The sequence below is a fragment of the Panthera leo genome, chromosome B4, assembly GCF_018350215.1.
Source record: "Panthera leo isolate Ple1 chromosome B4, P.leo_Ple1_pat1.1, whole genome shotgun sequence".
In the NCBI taxonomy this organism is placed as follows: Eukaryota; Metazoa; Chordata; class Mammalia; order Carnivora; family Felidae; genus Panthera; species Panthera leo.
Window position 1 is genome coordinate 129,467,425 of NC_056685.1, and position 20,372 is coordinate 129,487,796.

Here is a 20,372-nt window from a genome sequence, read left to right on the forward strand (position 1 = left end):
GTTGAGTATATAGCGATGTCAAGCAGAAATACAGAAAGGTTTAAAAAATGAGAATTTAGGAAAGATAACTGAATTTAGCAAATAGGGATCGAGAAGTTTTGTGTGAGAGAGCGGTTTTAGTAACAGCAGTAAAAGGATGGCAGCAAAATTTATAAATTCATGATCAGAATGGACAACAGACACGATACCTGCATGTAAATCGGAACAAAACTTTCTATCTTGGAATACTTCGTCGTCTTCCAAGTGACAGTGAGGTACAAAAATAATTGCTGATACATTCAACCACCTACTATTGCCTCTATCAAGGTGGACTGGACTGCTACCTTGCTTGTTTTTTTGGCTCTGTGCCTTTGATTGTATGGTTTTCGTGCCCATCTCAAAATGACCAAACCTTAAAACAGACCCCTTGGAGGTCTCCCTTAAATGCAATCTGCTCCACAAAGCTCTTCCTGATTACTTCCAGCCAGAAGGCATTTCTCTTTTGTTTGAACTTCATGGTACTTTACCTTTAGCTGACTTATAGCACACTAAGCACCTTGTATGTTTTTAGCAATGCTCGTTTAATATCTTAGGCGACTTCTTTAAGGGCAGGACCTGTCTGTTCAACTTTGTATTTCTCTCAAATAAGCCAATACCGGGGCGCCTGGGCGGCTCCGTCGGTTAAGCGTCCTACCTCCGCTCAGGTCATAATCTCGTGGTTGGTGAGTTCAAGCCCCACATTGGGGGCTCCTCACTGGCGGTGCGGAGCCTGCTTGGGATTCTCTCTCTCTCCCTCTGCCCCCCCCCCCCCCGCTCTAAAAATAAATAAATAAACTAAAAAAAAAAAAAAAAAAAAGAATTAAGCCAATACCTTTTTTTTTTTTTTTTTAAGCCAATACCTTTCACACAGCACATGCCTATCAGCATGTGAAAAGGGAAGGTCTGCAATTACCTGCAACTACAAATCGGAGCGAAATGGACTGACAACCAGGAACAGACCACCTCTCATTTGCTCATTCAGTCAACACCCATTTGTTCAACCAAGATATCCCCAACATCGCATGAAGCCCTAGAAATTGAAAAAACTCTCAAAGAGCTGGCAGCGAGGGAGAGAGAGTGGAAAATAATAAACACCAAAATACCACTTGACAGATGCCACATGTGTTACACTGTGACTTGGGAGAAAGGCCACAGCTGCCACCACTGCCACCATTGAACTCCCCAGAGCAACGGAAGCCAGGAATATTTCACGAGCAGTTAAAATGAACTGTGGCAAAGAGTTTTCCAGGTGGGGTGGGGGGCTCTGAGGCAGTGGAACAGCATTCCAAACGCATACAACAGCACGGAAGGGGCGGGGCCATACGTAGCACGCGTAAAGAAAAGCAGGCAGGTAAATATATGGCACGAAGTCAAGAGCCTATTCAAAAATATTCACGCAAAAGTTCTGTTGGTTGTAAGGTGCTGTGAGAATTGTTGAATTTTCTACACCAATGGAAACACTTGAAATTATACCTACCGGAGAAGTTGTGTACAGAAAGGACTCCTTTGCGTGACACACGGTACACAAGGAAGTATGGGTAATAACAGAATAAGCCACGCTATGGCTGAAATGCGTTATTCTATCTGGAGAGAGAGACAAGGCATGCAAACAGTGAGGCCAGAAATGAACATTTTTGTCAGAAGTGTCTTTAATTACTCTTTCGCTACATCAGTACTACTAAGAAGTAAAAGGTATCCGTAAAAAATGGGCCAATAGACATTCACTGGAAATCCAGAAAGACAGACAGTACATAAAGGGTAAGGGTAAAGATATGCCTTTATTTATTTTTAATTATTTTTTTATTTTACTGTTCATTTATTTTGAGAAAGAGAGAGATCATGAGCAGGAGAGGGGCAGACAGAGGAGTGAGAGAGAATCCCAAGCAGGCTCCATGCTGTCGGCGCAGAGCCTGACATGGGGCTTGAACTCATGAGCTGTGAGATCCTGGCCCGAGCCAAAATCAAGTTGGACGCTTAACCAACTGAGCCACCCAGGCGCACCAAAGATACACCATTTAGAACAGAAAATAACTACAGATATTCAAATGCTGTTAGGGAAATATGTCTACAAATGATTCTACATAAGGCTACATAATAGAGCCTTTTACCCTCCACAGAAACTTTTATCTTCCTTCATTCATAATACCTCTGTGATAGATTACAAAAATCGTCAGACGATTTCAGAGCCTCTTCATGAAGTGGTGGGATTTTCCCTCCACCCTTTGAAATTGGTCTTAGCCTTCCTTGTGACTTGCGTTCGCCATTGGGCCATCAGCAAATGTGACGCAATCGGAGGTCTGACAGGTGTTTTGTTCACTGGGACTTGCCCTCCCTTGCTATGCTCTGGAACCCTGAGACTACCGTGTGAGGACGGATGGAAAACAAAGTGGAATAGAGGGGAACTGCTCCAGCTGTGCTCCCCAGACCAATCAGCTAGCCAACCACCAGATGTGACAGGGAGGTCATCCCAGACACCCAGGCCCGGCCAACCCCGACAAGAAGAACCACCCAGATTCCTGACCTGCGGAACTGAGAGCAGGTAAACGACTAACACTGTTTTAAGGCATTACGTCTTGGGGAGGTTGGTTAGGCAGCGAAACCTAACTGACCCAATCTCATTGGATGACATTAAGAGGTATGTATATACCTCAAAACTGACACCAGTATCACACTGTCTTAATTACTGTAACTTGAAATCAAGCTGTGTTAGTGCTCCAACTTTTTCTTTTGCAAAACTGTTTTGGCTATTCGAGGCCCTTGTCATTTCCATATGAATTTTAGAATTAGCTTGTTAATTTCTACTACCAAAAAAAAACTTGCTTAGATTTGGATTGGGATTACACTGAATCTAAAGATCAGTTTGGGGAGAATTAGTATCTCGGGAATATCAAATCTTCTGGCTCGTGACCATGGTAGTTCTCTCCATTTCGTTCCACTGTTTAAAAATAGGTTTTGAAGATTTGAACGATCTTTTCACCAGGTGTGGACTGGAATCACAGGCTATGCCTGAGGTTTGTGACAGTTTGCTGTCACTTTTCTGAAGTCTACTGGTTCCCATAATACTTACATCCCTTAAGACAGTGTGGTATTGGTATCAGGGCAGAAAAGTGCATCAATAGAACAGAATAGGAAATGGAAAAATAGATCCACAGGTACAAAGGCGAGGCAGTGGATAAAGAATAGTCTTTTCAGGGCACCTGGCTGGCTCTGTCAGTTTAAGCATCCGACATCAGCTCAGGTCATGATCTCGCGGTTCGTGGGTTTGAGCCCTGCATTGGGCTCTGTGCTGTCACCTCAGAGCCTGGAGCCTGCCTCAGATTCTGTGTTTCCCTCTCTCTCTCTGCCCCTCCCCTGCTCACACTCTGTCTCTGTCTCCCTCTCAAAAATAAACATAAAAAAAAAAGAAAAAGAAAAAAGAATAGTCTTTTCAACAAATGGTATCAGGACAACTGGATATGCACACACAATAAAAATGAGCCGAGATCCTAACCTTATACCATATATTACATCTAGTTGTCAAAATGGACCACAGACTATAAAAAGGTAAAAAATGATACTGTAAAACTCCTAGGAGAAAACCTTCATGACCTTGGATGAGGCAGACTTCTAGGATATGACACCAAAGGCACAGTTTGTGGAAGGACAAACTAATAAAATGTCTTCTTCATTGAAAGTTTCTGCTCTACAAAAGCTACTGTAAGGAGAATAAAAAGACAAGCCACAGCTGAGAGAAAATATTTGCAAAGCATGTATCTGATAAAGGACTTGTATCCAAGATATATAAGAACTCTCCAAGCTCAACCACAAGAAAACAAGTAATCACAATATATATATATTTTAATGGGCAAAGGATTTGGACACTTGACCAGAGAAGATACAGAGATGGTAACAGAGCCTGTGAAAAGATATTCACTGCCATTATTCATTTGGAAATGAAAACCACAAGACCACTACATACCTGTTAGAATGACTCAAGTTTAAAAGACTAAATGCTGGCAAGGCAACGGAAAAATAGAAAGTTTCAAATACTGCTGGTGAGAGTCTAAAATGGTACAGCCAGTGTGGAAACAGTTTAGCAATTTCTTAAAAAGTTAAACATACACCTACCATATGATCCATCCACTGCACTTCTAAGTATTTACCCAAGAGAAATGAAAGCATGTATTCATATAAAGACTTGTTCAGGAATATGCATAGCAGCTTTATAGATCAAAGCCTAAAACTGAAAGTAACCCAAATGACCATCAGAAGATTAATGGTGGCCCAGTTATGGTACAGCCCGACAGACTATGATTTAGCAAGAAAAATGAATGAACCATTGGTATATGCAATCACATGGATGAATCTCCAAATATTTAGGCCGAGTGGAATAGACCGGGCAAAAAAAAAAGAGAATTTATTGTGATTCCAGTTTTACAAAATACTAGAAAATGCAAAGTAATCCATGCTGACTCAAAGAATATAGTGGTTGCCTGCAAACATGCAGGGTGGAGGGAGAGAGCTGGAAGGACTACAAGGGGCATGAGGGAACTTTCAGAGATGACTAACATATTCATTATCTGGTCATGGGGGTGATTTCATGGGCATATACATATGTGAAACTTACCAAATTATAAACTTTACACATGTGCAATTGATTGTACTGCAATTAAACTTCAACAGAGCTATTAAAAAATTAAAATAAACTAATTCCTGCCCCACTCACTGCGAGGAGTTTGTGGAGGGCTAGTTATTTTCTTTGGGGAGGGGGTGGGCTGGTAGAGGGAGATAGGGAAAGTCACCGTCATGCCCTCCAACATTACGGAGAAAGTCGTGAAAAGGGAGATTACGGGTATGGTGGAAAATTAGGTATGAGATTTAAGCAGAAGTATAAAAGCAGGTTTTTCTGAAAATCACTTCTGATCAGTCTAGTTTACATCTCCCCTGCATACCCCCTTGGCCCTAGCACATATCCTTTTCAACTTGTCACCTCTCCCAACCCAGGAGGGCAGGGACTTATAGAGTCTGTTTTATTCCTCGAAGCATCCTGAACACCTAGCAGAATGCCTGATGGGCGTACAGAAGCAACACGGTGTGCGGTAGAGTTCTTAAGAGTTCAGAGGTCTGAAGTCAGGTCACCATGTCCCAGCTGTGTGACTTCGAGAAAGTTCTTTCACATGTCTCTGCCTCAGGTCCTAGGATCTGGGAAAAGAACGATGATGAGAATGCCTACCTCATGGGGGGCAGCACATGCACAGGCGCCGGGATATGGTGAGTGAGTATCAAATTACAGCTGCTCTTACCGTCACTGCCATCGTCGTCATCATCATCTCCAATAATTCAGGAAGGGCATTTAAAGGAGCTTCAGAATGATCTGATTTATGAAGCCAGACCTAGAACTGAGGAGTACATGGCCTCAACAGGAAGCAGAAAGCACTTAAAGAGCTAAGTTAATTGTGTTAGGAGGAAAGGCAGTAGCGGGGAAGGAGGGTGGGGAAACCCCTACAGAGAGGTGGTTCGGGCAGGGCCGTTTCTGTTGAATCACTCAGTCAAGTGAGAGGACCAGGCTTGACCAGGAAGGCAATACAACTATGTAAAGGAGCAGAGAAAGAACAAGTGATTTTTATCCCAAAGCGATCTCCTCAAGTGCAAAGCAGGTAACATGCTCTCACTTTTTCACTAAGAGCACTGCAAAACAATGGGAAATCATCCCCTTGTGTTCAAAACAAAAGCTAACCAAAAGGCAAGGCCATGGGGTCTTGAACGTGCAACCGCCTCCCTTCTCGGATTGTGGTCACCATGCTTGTGCCTTACAGATGGACTGTCAGGCATCCCCTGACTCTCGTCCCCACTGGGGCCTGGGACAAGGCTCTGGGAGCAGCGACGCAGCAGTGTGGGAATCCTTGGGTTGGCACCAGCCTCTTGCTCGATTCAGACCTGTAATCTCTTCTGACTTTGATTTAATGCAGCAATTACTGGTAATGTGGTTTGAAGGAGATAAATGCCCAGTGTAGCCGGCTGTCGCTTACTCTGCTCACGATGCAAGAACATTTTTTAATTAAAATTCTCTTTATGATAAAGGAGCTGCTTCACTGAATGTTTCTGCGCAGCCCTGATATGGAGCTTCCCCCAAAGCGGATTAGAAATCAAAGTTGCCCCTCCTCACTTCTGGCAAAGCATGCACATACAAAATCACTCCATCACCTAAAGTGAGTTCTTTACCCTAAGTTTTTCCCATTTATATAATTAGATCCTGGTAACAACTTCTTTCCACTTCCCACAATCTCACTGTCAGCACTGCCAATAATGAAGCCATCGTGCATTTTTGCAAAGAAGTTCCCTTAAATACACTTCCCTTAACTTAAATAAAGTTCCCTTACATAAATACATAAGTTCCCTTAAATAATTTATTTTCTTTAAAATAAATATGCAAAGTAGACATTGATAGCTGTGTATAACTATGTATGTACCAAAAGACTGTACCTACTTCATTTGGAAAAAATAAAGGTTGGCTGAATATGAGATATCAATAGTTCTAAAGGCTATTTTAATTCACAATACCATGGTTTGCCTTACCTTTTATATTTAGCAATCCTTGAGTAATTGTTGGAAGTGAAATACTCATAGAAAGATTAAAATAGAGTCAACCAGGGTATTTTTCCCTACCATATAAAATCACCATGTTCTAGCAGCTTAAGGAATCTATATTAGGCACCCCAATTATTATTTAAAAACGACAGTAACCACCGCCCAAGAACTAGAGGAAGAAGAAAAATGATGTAGGGCTCCAAGAGAGATCATTTGGTATAGGTTGATTGGTTCCTATCTATCAGTAAACCTTAGAATCCAATTACAAAACTTCCCACCCCTAAAAAATAGAAATAAGAAAAAAATAATGACTTATGGTTAGCTAGGATCTATTATTTTTACTGCTTGGCAAGGACAGTTGTTGACAGACATCCTTTAAGAAAAAGAAGGAAAGAAACAGCACCAGGCCCAAAGCAGTTACATTCCATGAAGTGGAAGCAGAGAGAGATCTGAGACCACATGTGTATCTTCCTTCCCTAAGGTACATAGCACAATTTCAACGTGAAGGTCAAAAGTTAAGAACTGATTTTCTGTTCTACTATAGGAGAGTGGTATCTCAATTATAACCAATTTAACTGTATTTTTTTGACGAAGAGCCCCTAAACTCTAACAACATTCCCCTTGTAGAAGAGTGCCGTGCGCCTTGTCAGGAAATCCAAGACGAGCACTAGACTCCCTCTCAGGAGGCCTTGCAGAGATTTACGATAATCTAAGGTGTAAGAATACAGAACTGATGTCATCCTTGCAATGCTAACGCCGCTCTGGAGAAGGACATGTGGTTCTATGGCTCTTTGTGAGAAAACTGACCTTTTTCAGAGAGAAAAATATCTTTGGAAAAAGGAACTATATGGCTGCATACTATATATGTATATGTACACATACACACACACACACCCTGACCCTTGGGAAAGTGGTCTGGCATAATTAACAAGATTAAAGAGGGATTTAGGATAAATAAGATGAAAGTCTGATCCTTACAGGATTAAACCCCAAATCCTAATATGAATCCAGCGATTTTTAAGATCAACACCATATAACAGGATTAAACCAATAGCCGCTTTTGTTTTCATACTGGAAACAATCACAGTTGGCAAATCCAGGGCCTGGAGCACCACCTCAGCAGTTAAACAGCGTGGCGTTGAGGGCTAAAAATAGGGCCCTTACTCCAGCTCGGCTTGCTGACTGCCCTATTTCCACGGGCCTAAAATCCTTTATGTGTAATTCCGAGTCCAAAAGGCTCGGAAAACTGCATTTCTTTCTTCCCTCCCCCACCCCCCCTTTTTTGTGCTGGTGGGAGATAGGTTCACTGGATAAAATGTGATGACAAAGTGTGACGACACCGTTAATGTCACCAGTATGAGTATGCAGAATCATTTAGCTGCAGATACATGAATGGCTGCGATTACAGGGTGTTGCCCACGGCCAACTACAGGCCGCGTATACCCTAGTATATGCTCTGGCTTTCCTTTCCAACATGCAGAAGGTTCCAAATTATGACACAATATTTGGCCCAAGAGCTCCGGAAAAAAGACCATGGAACTGTGTAGTTCTGTAGCTTAAAACAAAAGTAACCATGACATGAATAATGGCAAATCAGGAAAACAGACTTCAACTGCTGACGCGGTGAGCGACAACACGTGCAATCATTACCTAGCAAAGTGCGGCCAGTGTGTCCAAGATGGACACACACGGAGGGTGAGTTAGAAGACAGAGACACAGCCGGAACCAGACGTGCTGCACACTGATAACGACATCTTAAGAGTGGCGGTGTATTTGAAGGAAAACTTCTCAAAAGTCTGCTGTAGGCGTAAGTAACGGCATCAATGCCTCTTGGCACATTTATGTTTATACGTTAATTTACACACGCATCTCTCTTTGACAGAGAAACTATCAACGAACATAAAACTACCGATTTCTGCTTCCAGAAACAAGGAATACGTACACTCTCCCCTATTTCTCCCAGTTGAAGACCCTGGACATTTGATATGCTCAACAAATATAAAGACTCTTACAGGTGGAAAGAAGAAAGCCAACTGGATTGGGACCTCAGGACACGGTGGTGAACCCCCTTCCCAGGGTTTCCTTTTTGCCTCACAGAGCCTGTACTCGGGGAGCTGAAGACCCTGGAAATGGCAGGGGGTGCAGACAGAACAGGCCCCAACAGAAGCCCGCTCTCTGCAATCAATGGACAAGGAAAGGGGAGGCCCAATCCGGCCAAACCCAACCTCACTGATCACGTCCCACCCACGGCGACAGAGGCCTAGTGGGGACCCCAAATTTCCACCCTTACCAGGCTATCACCAGGCATCCCAATCCCCCCGCCCAAGCAACATTAGGGAAGGAGAAATAGGGAGCCCATATGTTCACCCTCACAGACCTGTAACTTTTAGGAAACACCAGAAGAAAATCTTAAAGACCCAGGGCTAGCCAAAGAGTTCTTTTTGACCTGACACCAAAAACATGAGTCATAAAAGGAAAAATGGATGAGACTTTACCCAAGTTTAAAAAAAACTTGTGTTCTATGAAAAGGAAAGACAAGCCAGAGAGAGAGCGGTGCTGGGAACCACACATCTGCCACGAGGCTACTATGCAGAATACAGAAAGAACTCTTAGAAGTCAACAGTATGGAAACAATCTAATTAGAACCTGGGTAAGGCACTGACATTTCACCAGAGAGGATCTAAAAGACTAGATCAGCACAAAGAAAGATGCTGAACATCATTAGCCACTGGGGAAATGCAAATGAAAACTTTGGCAGGATCCCCTTCGTGTATCCAGCAGAATGGCGAGGGGAGAACAGTTAAACACCATCAAATACTGGTGGGGAGGCAGAGAAACTACGTAACTCATCCACTGCTGCTGGGGATGTAAAACGGCACAGCCCCTGGAAAACAATTTAACAGTTCCCTAAAAAAGTAAGTATGCCATCGCCACGGGATGGTTGGCCGTGGCACACCTGTGCATTGAGCCCCGAGAACCGATTACACAAAAATCAATACCCAAGCGCTTACAGCGGCTTTATTCACGATAGGCAAAAACTGGAAACGATGCCGATGTCTCCCAACATGCGTTTAAACAAACTACGCAAACCACGGAATACTACGAAACAATAAAAAGGATGGACCGATACATGCAACGACCCAGATGAATCTCCAGAGAACTATGCTGTTCAAGAACGTGGTCTCGAAAGCTTCTACGCCGTACGATTTTATTTCTAAAACGTTCTTGCAATGACAAAATTACAGAAATGGAGAACAGATTGGTAGTTGCAATGAGTTAAGGAGAAGTAGGGGCAGGTGGGAATGCTATAAATGGGCAACAGGAGGGATGCTTGTGGTGACAGAAGTGTTCTGTGTCTTGACAGTGTAAATGTCGATGTCCTGGTTGTGACGCCGGGCTTTTGCAAGATGCTAACAATGGTGGCGTATCTCTAACTGATTTCTTACAGCTCCAGTTATCTGAAAATAAAAGTTTAGTAAAAAGGCAAGTCTATCTGGTACTATAAAGGACGCGATTGGGACAACCAGAAAATTGGCACGTGGGCTGCCTATGAGACAACAATATCTATACTAAATGCCGCATTTATTTTAAGTGGACTGTGGTTATGGTTTTAGAAAGTAAACGTGGACGTATTTTGGACCAAAGGAACATGACATACATGTGTGTATACACACACACATACACATGTATTTTTAAGTTTACTTTCAAAGGCTCAGGAAAAAAAAATTATAGAAAGAGTATAATAAAGCAAATGTGGTAAAATGATAAAAACTTTTGGGGCGGTGAATATATTCATTACCTTGACTGTGTCACAGGTATTTCCCTATGTCAAAATCTCATGAAATGCCCCTTTAAAATATGGGTAGTGAGAGGCGCCTGGGTGGCTCAGTCGGGGTTGAGTGTCTGACTCTTGATTTTGGCTCAGGTCGTGATCCCAGGGTCATGGGATGGAGCCCTGCGTTGGGCCACATGCTAGGCTTGGAGCCTGCTTAAGATTCTCTTTCTCTCTCTCTCTCTCTTCCTTCTTTCCCTCTCCCCCACTTGCACTCTCTCTCTAAAATAAAAATAAATGAATAAATAATAAAATATGTGTAATGAATCCATAATCATCTCAAAATAAAAAGTTTAATTAAGAAGAAACTACTTAGCCCTGAAATCCAGAATAATTTAAAGACATCTGCCAGCAGCTTTACCTGTTGATGTCACCAAGAACACTACAAAACAACTACACCTAACGTTTACATTTATTACATCATGTATGGGGTTACCAAAACGTTTTATGGCCTTTACAATGTATTCTTTGTGTTTACTAGACACATAGCTGCCTACATCATAGGACAAAATCAGATGCAGACGCCTCCTCATAACAGCCTTTCTATTTGTTACTCACGTGCCTTAAATATATTCACTAAGGGCACCTGGGTGGCTCGTTTGGTGAAGCGTCCAATTTCAACTCAGGTCATGATCTTGTGGTTCGTCAGTTCAAGCCCGACGGGCCCCCCTGACAGTGTGGAGCCTGCTTGGGATTTTCTCTCTCTCTCCTCTCTTTGCCTCTCTCTCTCTCAGATAAATAAACTTTAAAAAATTAATTAATTAACTAAAGGCTGTTGCTTTGGTATGGGCTATTAGAACTTAAGAGATGTTGCCTCTATTAATATGTTTGATTGGCTTTTTTTCATTAGGGTTTTTTGAAAATTACTTTATGAAGAAAAAGTAAGGTGATAAATTCCATTTGATCATCAGTTTCAGAGTTAAAAATTTTTTATTATCTTCAGAGTAATTCCCTTCAATCACTTTAGCCAAAACCAAAATATGAGTATCAAACAAAAGATACACTGTTAGGTATGGCTATTTTACCAATTGAATATCTAATTAAGGACCAATACTGATTATGTAGAATCCTTCTAGAAAGTCTAGGTTAATACTACAGTACTTGTTACTTGCTACTTAAAACAATGAGAAAGGACCTATCACAGATACTTTGGATTCATCTTATAAAACTAAGATAACATGCACAAGTTCCTAGGAAAAAAAATATCAAAATTATGGTTTTTAGGAAACGGTGCCCCAAAGTATGCTCTTACACACCACCTGAATCAAGAGAATCTAGGAAAATCAGTCCTCCAAGTTCTAAAATATCCGTGAGCACAGGAAGGAATAACTGATTTGCTCTCTCTCTTTCCCTTTCAGTCCAGCCAGACTGTCTCACGCACACTCTATCAAGCTTTGGGCCAACAATTTTAGGAATTCATTCCTACCTTCACCCAAAACACATAAAAGTAATTAGATATGAGATGACGCAATGAACGGATTGACTCCGCGTCCAAACCCGGCCCGCTGCGTATCCCCAGCACCCACAGTGGTGCTCGGCCCACAGGCATGCACAATGAATGTATTTACTGAAAAAAAAGAAAACCGAATAAAGGAACAGCGTCCTAACTCTATTTAATGGAGTGGCCTTGCACCCCTAGTGCCCAGGCACCAAGAATTCTCTCCCTAAAATCCCGCCTGGCCTATTTGCCGCAGCATCAGTACCCTTGGATTTTGGACTGGCTCGTGGATCTTCACTACTGTTTGACCTAGCAGGCGTTCCTCAACCCGGGTGAGTAATAAGCCCACACTCTGGCTGCGACTTTCTTACACATACACGCCCTCACTCCAAATATATCACCTGGATCCAGCCTGCTGCCTCCACCTTAACTACAAACTACCAGAGCTAGAAAACATCCCATTTCACATTCGCCTTCGCGATCCGGGTTCCTTGGCCTGTACGTCTACTCCACCTGTGCTTTTCGTGGGGATGATGTGACTCAGCAATTCTGTATTTGTTACTTTTCAGGATGGTGCAATTTCGTTTGCTCGCAGGATCTTTCTACGATGTATCCTTTTATACAACACGATAAATGACCTTTTCTGAGTCATGGTGAATGACAAAGCTTGGGTTGCAGCTGGTTTTCCAGTATCTTCGGTCCAGCCCATTAAATAACGTATCTCAAATCTCAGCTGTATCGATGACCTTAAAAATTTTTTAAAGTACTAGATAAAAAAATTCTTTAAAATGAAGATTCTATTACATGTATCTTTACCCTGAATTTAATCCATTGTCCATCCGCATGTGAAGCAACATTAATCATCGCTGAGCCTCCAAAACCTTCCTGTGGCACCAAGTTCACTAAATTTTGGCTAAGTCTCGATAGTGGTAGATGACAAAAGAGTTAATACATTCGTAGTATGGTTGGGCTTCACAGGGCCTATGATCCTCTGAAAATTGTGTGCAAAATGTTGTAAATATGTACATTGTTCTGGGGACCTGGTCCACAGCTTTCATTAGATTCTCAATGAGGTTCAAGACCCAAAATAAAGATTAAGAACCAATAGGCCAGAAAATTAACAGGGTTTTGAGATAATTCCTTCTTTATGGAGCTGTTCCATTCAAACACTCCTATTTTTCCTTGGTGAACAACTAATATTTCTGGTTTAGGTATTTCCCCTAAGCTCACATCCTAATCCTATCTCTTTTGAATGTTGCCCTTTGATTAAGGGACTTTTATTTTCATTTCTAAACCTCTCCTCCTTTCAGAAAGCCCCAGCCCCTCCTCCTCTAAGGGCCAAGCCAGAGACCCAAATCCTAGCCCCACTGTATTCTTCCACGGCTGTGACCAACTGACAAGAAACTGTCCAGCTCCAACATTCCAACTGTCTTACTAGGGGGCTAGTCCACTGAGAGAGATCTCTGTTGTGTTTTGTTTTTTATTTAACAGTTGTTTAAACCAATCTGGCTTCAAACCCTCAAGGGAAAATCTAGGGCCAAGAATCTTTTGTCCCTTTCTGGCCATGCCTGAATCTTCCTCAGGACGCCCTACATCTTTCAGTCTGAACAAGCTTTAATGACATTCTTCTATTGCAGACTTACGAAGTAGAAATCCTTTGAGTCATTCAGAGAAAATTAGAGACTTGAAATGAGTGTCTCTTAACCATGTTTAAAACCCTTGTCCTACAACACTTACTTTTATCTTCGGAATCTGCCATCAGCCCAGAAGAGCACACACAGCCTTACTTTCTGAAATGTTCATTTAGGACTTAGAAGTTTAAATATAGTCTCTCTCACCCCGACTCTGGATTCTGATTTACACCTCCTTCTCATCCCTGAGATCGTGGCTCTATGCATACAGAATGTAAATACAGACTTTTGCGGGCAAGCTCCCTTCGAAAGGTTCAAGATAGCAGTCTACATGCAAAATAAGGATAACAGAAAAGGTTTCCCACAACCTCTCTGACATAAGACAAATAATAAAAGTGAATAAAAAACAATGGGAGTTTCTGGTTAACTGAGAACTGTAATATGGGAGAATCACTCAAATAACACAGAACCCTAGTGAAAATATCTGGTTCACATTAGGAACACCCATATTGTAGAGTATGTGCAGACAGTGAAGGAGACTTGGCTAGATTTATACAGAACATACGCTCTTCTGGATAAACGGCTGATGAAAGCAGGTGTCGATTTCTTCTCAAAAACAGTATGGTATCTTACGTTCATAGGCAGTGACTCCCAGGTATTTGAACTTTCAGGATTTGTTCGGAGGCAACAAGGAGTTTAATGAACTATATTCTTTTGACCTTTTACTCAGAGATGCGTGAAGACATGTGATTTAGTCCACTTACAAACGCAATGAGAGACATGGCTACAGAGAACACGAAGTTTAAAGAAAACGATGCACTGGGGCTCTCAGTGTGTTCCAGAGTGCCTTTATTATTATTTTTTAAAATCTTTTATCCACATTAGAGTCAGCACCACTTCCCCCTTCTCTTGCTTGTCTTGCTTCCATGAGTTCCATAGTTCCAAACTGTTCATTTCAAAGGTTTACCCTTCCTGTTCTTACTTCTTCAGGCCAGGGGGCTTCCACTCGACAGTATCCTGGGGGAGTTGGTATGTTGCTACCTCCCTTGAAAGCTATTCTAAAAGGTCGCTGTTTTCCTTTGTGCTAAGTACCTGGGGAGAGACCGATGAAAGGAAACTGAACCTCGGCAGCAGCGCAAAAACAGGTTTCCAGGACCTACGCTCTAAAGTATCACTGGGTTTCCCGAAGCAATGTGTGTCCTATGGCTGGAGGAGAGGGAGGAACAAGAGAACTGTGAAGGTAAGATAAGGGAATAAAAACAAGGGAGGAAGCTGCGAAGGCCCAGGGCAGAAGGAATGTTCTGACCAGCAGTTAAGTGGAGCCCGAGACTGAGCGTACGTCACCAGGCAGCAACAGAAACACAGAAGGGGGTGAAGTCCTGGGAGCAAGGAATTATTCAACTGAAATAAAGACTGGTCAAAGTGGAGACTGGTCAAAGACTGACCTCCTGCAGGAAGAGGTCAAGATCGAAATGATCAAGTCATAAGGATATACTGAACTAGCCTAATCTGAGCTGTTCTTAGTCAAGAGGTTCCATGGGACAGGGCAAGGGAAAGTCTGACTTTTCCCAGTCTCATAGGAAGGAATATCATCAAACTCAAAGAAAAAGAAAATCAAGATCCAATAAATTTGTAAAAAGATACTAGCAAGGAATGGTTGAGTGATTCCTCAGTTAACCGAAGTGGGATTCAGTGTTGGGCTCTGGTCCCAAGGAAAACTAGAGTGCCACCAAGCACCAGAACAAAAAGATAGGCAAGGAGACTAACCAATCCAGTGGGGGCGATGTTTAACCCCCGGCACATGGCTAATGAGACTCTGGACTATGTAAAGACTGTGCTACGGGAAAGCAGCTCCTTAACATAAGGCCAGACTAAACTTTCTGATTCGGAGTAGAGAAATAAACTCACACGCCTTCTGTATCCATAGCTGGGCAGGGTGAGGGCAGACAGAGACTGACAATTTTAAGCAAGACAGTGCACTTGAGTTTAAATCCTTTCAACACCTACTAATGAGTACCTGATATGTATTCAGCTCTGCCCTAAGTGCTGGAACACTGAGAATTCATCCTATGACTATTTACCATAGGGCTGCTGTTAGTATCTGGTGGGTTAATGCCCGTAAAATGTTTCATGTAAAGCCTGGCAAATGGTAGGCATTCAAAAATCGGCGGTGGCTCATCAGCATCCTTATAATGATCACTGCCATTATCACAATACCTATTACCAGGTTGTAGGGATAATAGATTTTTAAATTCCAGAAGAAACAGCTTTAAGATATGCACAATTTGTTGCCATATGGTTTGAGACTGTGCCCATCAGACCGAGGATTTATATTAAAAGTAGGACAAGACCTCCCCCCCACTCATGATCTAGTTTCTACAGGTCTTACTGACACTGTTTCTGGCAAATTTTCTCCATCAGTCATGGAAACATTAGCACCAACACAGTCTCGCACCCATGTCACCCATTTTTTTTTTTTTTTTTTTTTACATCTTGTGAAGCTCACTTCAAAGTTTGTTGCTGACATTCACAAAAGGAGAAAAGCCACTGAGACTGCAGAGCAACCACTTTCAAATGCCAAAGATCAAAAGGGAGAAATCAGGGGGGGGACAGCACAAGGCCCTTCCTTCCCTCAAGAATAAAAAATACATCACCGTCGGGGCACCTGTGTGGCTCTGTTAATTGTGCGTCCGACTCTTGATTTCGGCTCAGGTTACGAACCCAGGGCTGTGGGATCGAGCCCTGCATTGGGATCCCCATTGAGTGTGGAACCTGCTAACGATTCTCTCTCCGCGCCCCCCCCCCTAACCCTTCCCTGCTCGCTCTCTCAAATAAAGAAAAATTTAAAAATAAATACATTACTGTCATCATCAACTCCTATAAACACTTAGAGGCCTTAGTAAAAGCATACATGAAAAACAATATCCCTAGCCTCCCCAGGTAAATTTTATGAAATAACATTGTGAGGAAACTTGCCTAGCAAAGGGCAGCGGACTAGAGAAAAGCAAACCAGGTATGTTCTAATGTGACCAAAAAGCCATTTAATTTAGAGTAAGGTTAAAGGTTTGCAGTATGTTTAACAGAAAGAAAATAAGACGCTCCATCCACATGCTGAACTTCTAGTAAACTCTTTAAGTTCTTAGAAAATGCATCCAATTCAGGAAGGAGTAAATGGAGAGAAGGCAGAACACGAGACATAAAAATACAAAGAAACAAAAGGAGAGAAGAGGAAGGGTAAAAACAGCAAGGACCAACCCTAAATATACCAGAGAAAGAGGAAAATAAGAGGAGAAAGTGAAAATGGAACTAATATTGGTTGAGTTCAAGTGAATCATAACTACTGCCCAGTTCAACACCTTTGCTTCACCAACGAAGAAACTGTGGCCACGTGCGGTTGAGTGGTAATTTGAGTTTACATAGCTAGATAATGGCAGGTCTATAAAGGTGGTTAATACACAGTAAATACTCAAATTTTTGGTGAATTAAAAAGGCAAGGGTGATGGTCTAAATGTTTGTGCATCCCTCCCCTCCAAAATTCTGTGGTAAAGCCCTAACCCGCCACTGTGGCTGTTATTAGAACACAAGGCCTCTAAGGAACTACTTACTTAAGGTTAAAAGAGGTCATGAGGGAAGTTCTTGATCTTATAAGATTAGTGTCCTTAGAAGAAGAGGCAAGGAGAGCTTGCCCACACATGCGCCCGCACATTCTCACTCTTGCTCTCTCCCTCATCACATGCATGGAGAGGAGAGAAGGTCGTATGAGCACACAGGGAAATGGTGGCCAACTACAAGCCAAGAGAAGCCGCCTCAGGATGAAACCTACTTTGCGGGCACCTTGATCTTAGACTTCCCAGCTTCCCGAACTGTGAGAGAGAGATTTCTGTTGTTTAAGCCACCTGATCAGTGGTAATTTGTTATAGCAGCCCAGCAGACTAAGACAACAGGCACTGAAGTCCTTTGGCAAAGTATTCAAAAGGAAAGGTTTTAGCTTATTTGTTGAGCCTAAAATATATACACGCCTTACCCTCTTTTCTTTTTCTTTTTCTTTTCTTTCCGTTAGAGAATGAGAATGGAACCACTGGCTAGGTGGAGGTAACACTTCCAAAGGCAAAGTTTCCCTACAAGGTATCTACCTATGTCAACTTTCAACCAACTAATAAATGGCCAAAACTTGATTCTGTACTCAGGAAAGTAACATATCCTTTACCTAGTCCCAAACGAGGCCCCGCCAACTGCAAATAACAAGTGCTTAAAAATGTGTGTGCTTGCAGCCTCCACCATAGAGAAGTAGACTGCCGTTTAGAAAAATCTGACCCAGTTGCAAACACCCTTTCAACTTGGCTACTCTCCCCCAACCCCTTCTTGTCCCCTTGCCTTGACGTTTGTTTTTTTTTTTTTTTTCGGCCTTGACGTTTTAAATTTTATGTTATACTGGCAAAACACAGAAGAAGTTTTCACTATCAGCTTTTAAGAAATCTGCCTAATATATTTTGTTTGCTAAACAGCAAAAATAAAAGAGTTTTAGGGGCACTTGGGTGGCTCAGTGGGTTAAGTGTCCAACTCTTGATTTTGGCTCAGGTCATGATCTCATGGTCGTGAGACGGAGTCCTGCATTGGCCTCTGTACTGACAGCGCTGAGCCTGCTTGGGATTCTCTCTGTCTCTCTCTGCCCCTTCCCCACTTATGCTTGCTCTCTCTCTCTCTCTCTCTCTCTCTCTCCCCCCTCCACAAAATAAAAAAATAAACTTAAAAAAACAAAAAGAAAACAAAGTAAACTCTAACGCAATTTTTTTTTGTTAATAAAATTTTTTAAATTTTTGTTAATAAGTTTTTCTGATACATTATTATGGTTAAAAATTAGTTTACGTTTGGGGCACGTGAGTGGCTCAGTCAGTTAAGCAGCCAACTTGATCTTGCATTTTGTGAGTTCGAGCCCCATCCAAAGCCAATTCGGATACTCTGTCCCTGTCTCCCTCTCTGTCTCCCTCCCCCACTCATTCGTGTTCTCTCTCAAAATGAATATACTTAAATTTTTTTTTAACGTTTATTTATTTTTGAGACAGAGACAGAGCATGAATGGGGGAGGGTCAGAGAGAGGGAGACACAGAATCTGAAACAGGCTCCAGGCTCTGAGCTGCCAGCACAGAGCCCGACTCGGGGCTCGAACTCACGGACCGTGAAATCATGACCTGAGCCGAAGCCGGCCGCTTAACCGACTGAGCCACCCAGGCGCCCCTCAAAATAAATATACTTAAAAAAATTAGTTTACTTTTTAGTGAAAAGCAGTGAATCTTAAGGGTTCAAAGGAAAATAAAAGTTATTGGAAAAATGCAAATTAGCAATATACAAAAGTTGCACTTTTAATTATGCCTTTTAGTAGTGTCCTTTTCCAAAGCAGTTGCCAGCAATTACCACGGACTGGAAAACTGATGAGTGAGTGGGCTAAATATATAAAAAACAAAAGAATAAGAAGAACTCAGTTTATAAATATGAAGGGAGACACTTAGCATTTCTAATGTCTTAAATTTGTCAATGAAATGTACCCAGAAAAAAAGATCGTACCAAGAAAAGGGAGCAAAAGGAATTCTGTTCTCTTATGTAACATCTCTTAGGTAATACTACACGACACCTTACAGATGAAAGCCCCGCTGAGTCTCAAAATAAAGCCTCTTTAAATGGACGCCTATCGAGTCCATCTTGTCTGCTCTGGAAAAAAAAAAAAAAAAAAAAATACAGCCAATATACACTCTGTCGAAAATTTACATAGTGGGTCGTATTCTGAAAATGCATTTTTATTTCAACTGTTTAGAACTCTGGTCACATCGCCCCATTAAAGGAAATGCACACACATTTAAATGGTGGCCGAATTTCCAGACCAGGTAACAAGAACTTAGCGATGACGTAGCGGGGGTGGTGGGGAAGAACGCTTGAGTAACACCAACCAGTAACAGATCTAAAATGCCATACATCTGAAATAAAAATCAACAGAAAACAAGACCGTTAAAACAGCAGCAAATTACAAATAATGCCGGTGTAATTAAATAAGAAATACTTTTGATTTATTTTTTACATGCAAAATCATCTTGCATGTTGTTTAGGAGAGAACAGATTTAATTCACTGACAAAGACAGTGGAGACACCCATGGAGATTTAGGGAAGAAGTAAGACTTTCAAGGGTTTTAGTGACCGGTGCAATTTTTTTTAATGTGGCTTTCTAAAATGTAATTTGTTTTACTTTAACCCCTACAACATTTCCATTTTCCGCAATACAAATATCATTAAGACAGAATGCAGCAGAGGCCGATCTGAAACCTCTCCAAGGCTGGTACCATGAAGCTCGACTGATGGTACAGTATAGACCCCCAAACACACCCAGGGACAAACGGTCCCTACTAAATGAGAAAAAGACTGAATGACAAATACAAAGAGAGTTCCACCCTACAAATTCCTATAGTTACTAAGTATTCCCTTGTTAATGAAAAAGTAACAAGTAGAAAACCTCTGGAATCTAACACCCATTTGACAAATTTTTATTGAACGCCATTCACTATTCCAGACACTAAGGATACACAGCAGCAGTAAATAAACCAGACATCGTTATAGGAGAGACAAGTAGTAAAAAAGATGTTTTTATGACATGCTAGAAGATGGCAGGGGCCATGGAGAATTTAAAGAAAAAAACTGAAGAGGTTAATATTTGGGCAAAAATGTGAGGGAGACGAAGGCGACAGACACGAGGGGATCTGGAGGAGAGCATGACAAGCATGGGAACAAGTAGAGAGTGCCCGGCACATTTCAGGAACACATCAAGAAAGCCCGTGGCTGGCAGACGGGGAGAACAGAATACAGAATGGGGACAACAGGAGGAGACGGGGATCAGAGAGGT

At 42.0% G+C, this 20,372-nt stretch overlaps 1 protein-coding gene across 12 annotated transcripts in view; it reads right to left on the bottom strand.

Moving 5' to 3' along the window:
* The window catches only part of RBFOX2 (RNA binding fox-1 homolog 2), a 281,671-nt gene that overhangs the window by 114,515 nt on the left and 146,784 nt on the right, over nucleotides 1-20,372 (bottom strand). Inside the window, exon 1 of one of the 12 annotated variants that reach the window (XM_042947688.1) lies at nucleotides 13,593-13,623. The exons of 9 other annotated variants lie outside the window; for them this stretch is intronic. Coding sequence is in view for 1 of the 3 variants with exons in the window: in XM_042947682.1 (XP_042803616.1) it covers nucleotides 12,672-12,719 (48 nt within the window). In the remaining 2 variants the exon portion in view is untranslated. 2 more of the 12 variants (XM_042947682.1, XM_042947686.1) reach the window with 2 other exon arrangements.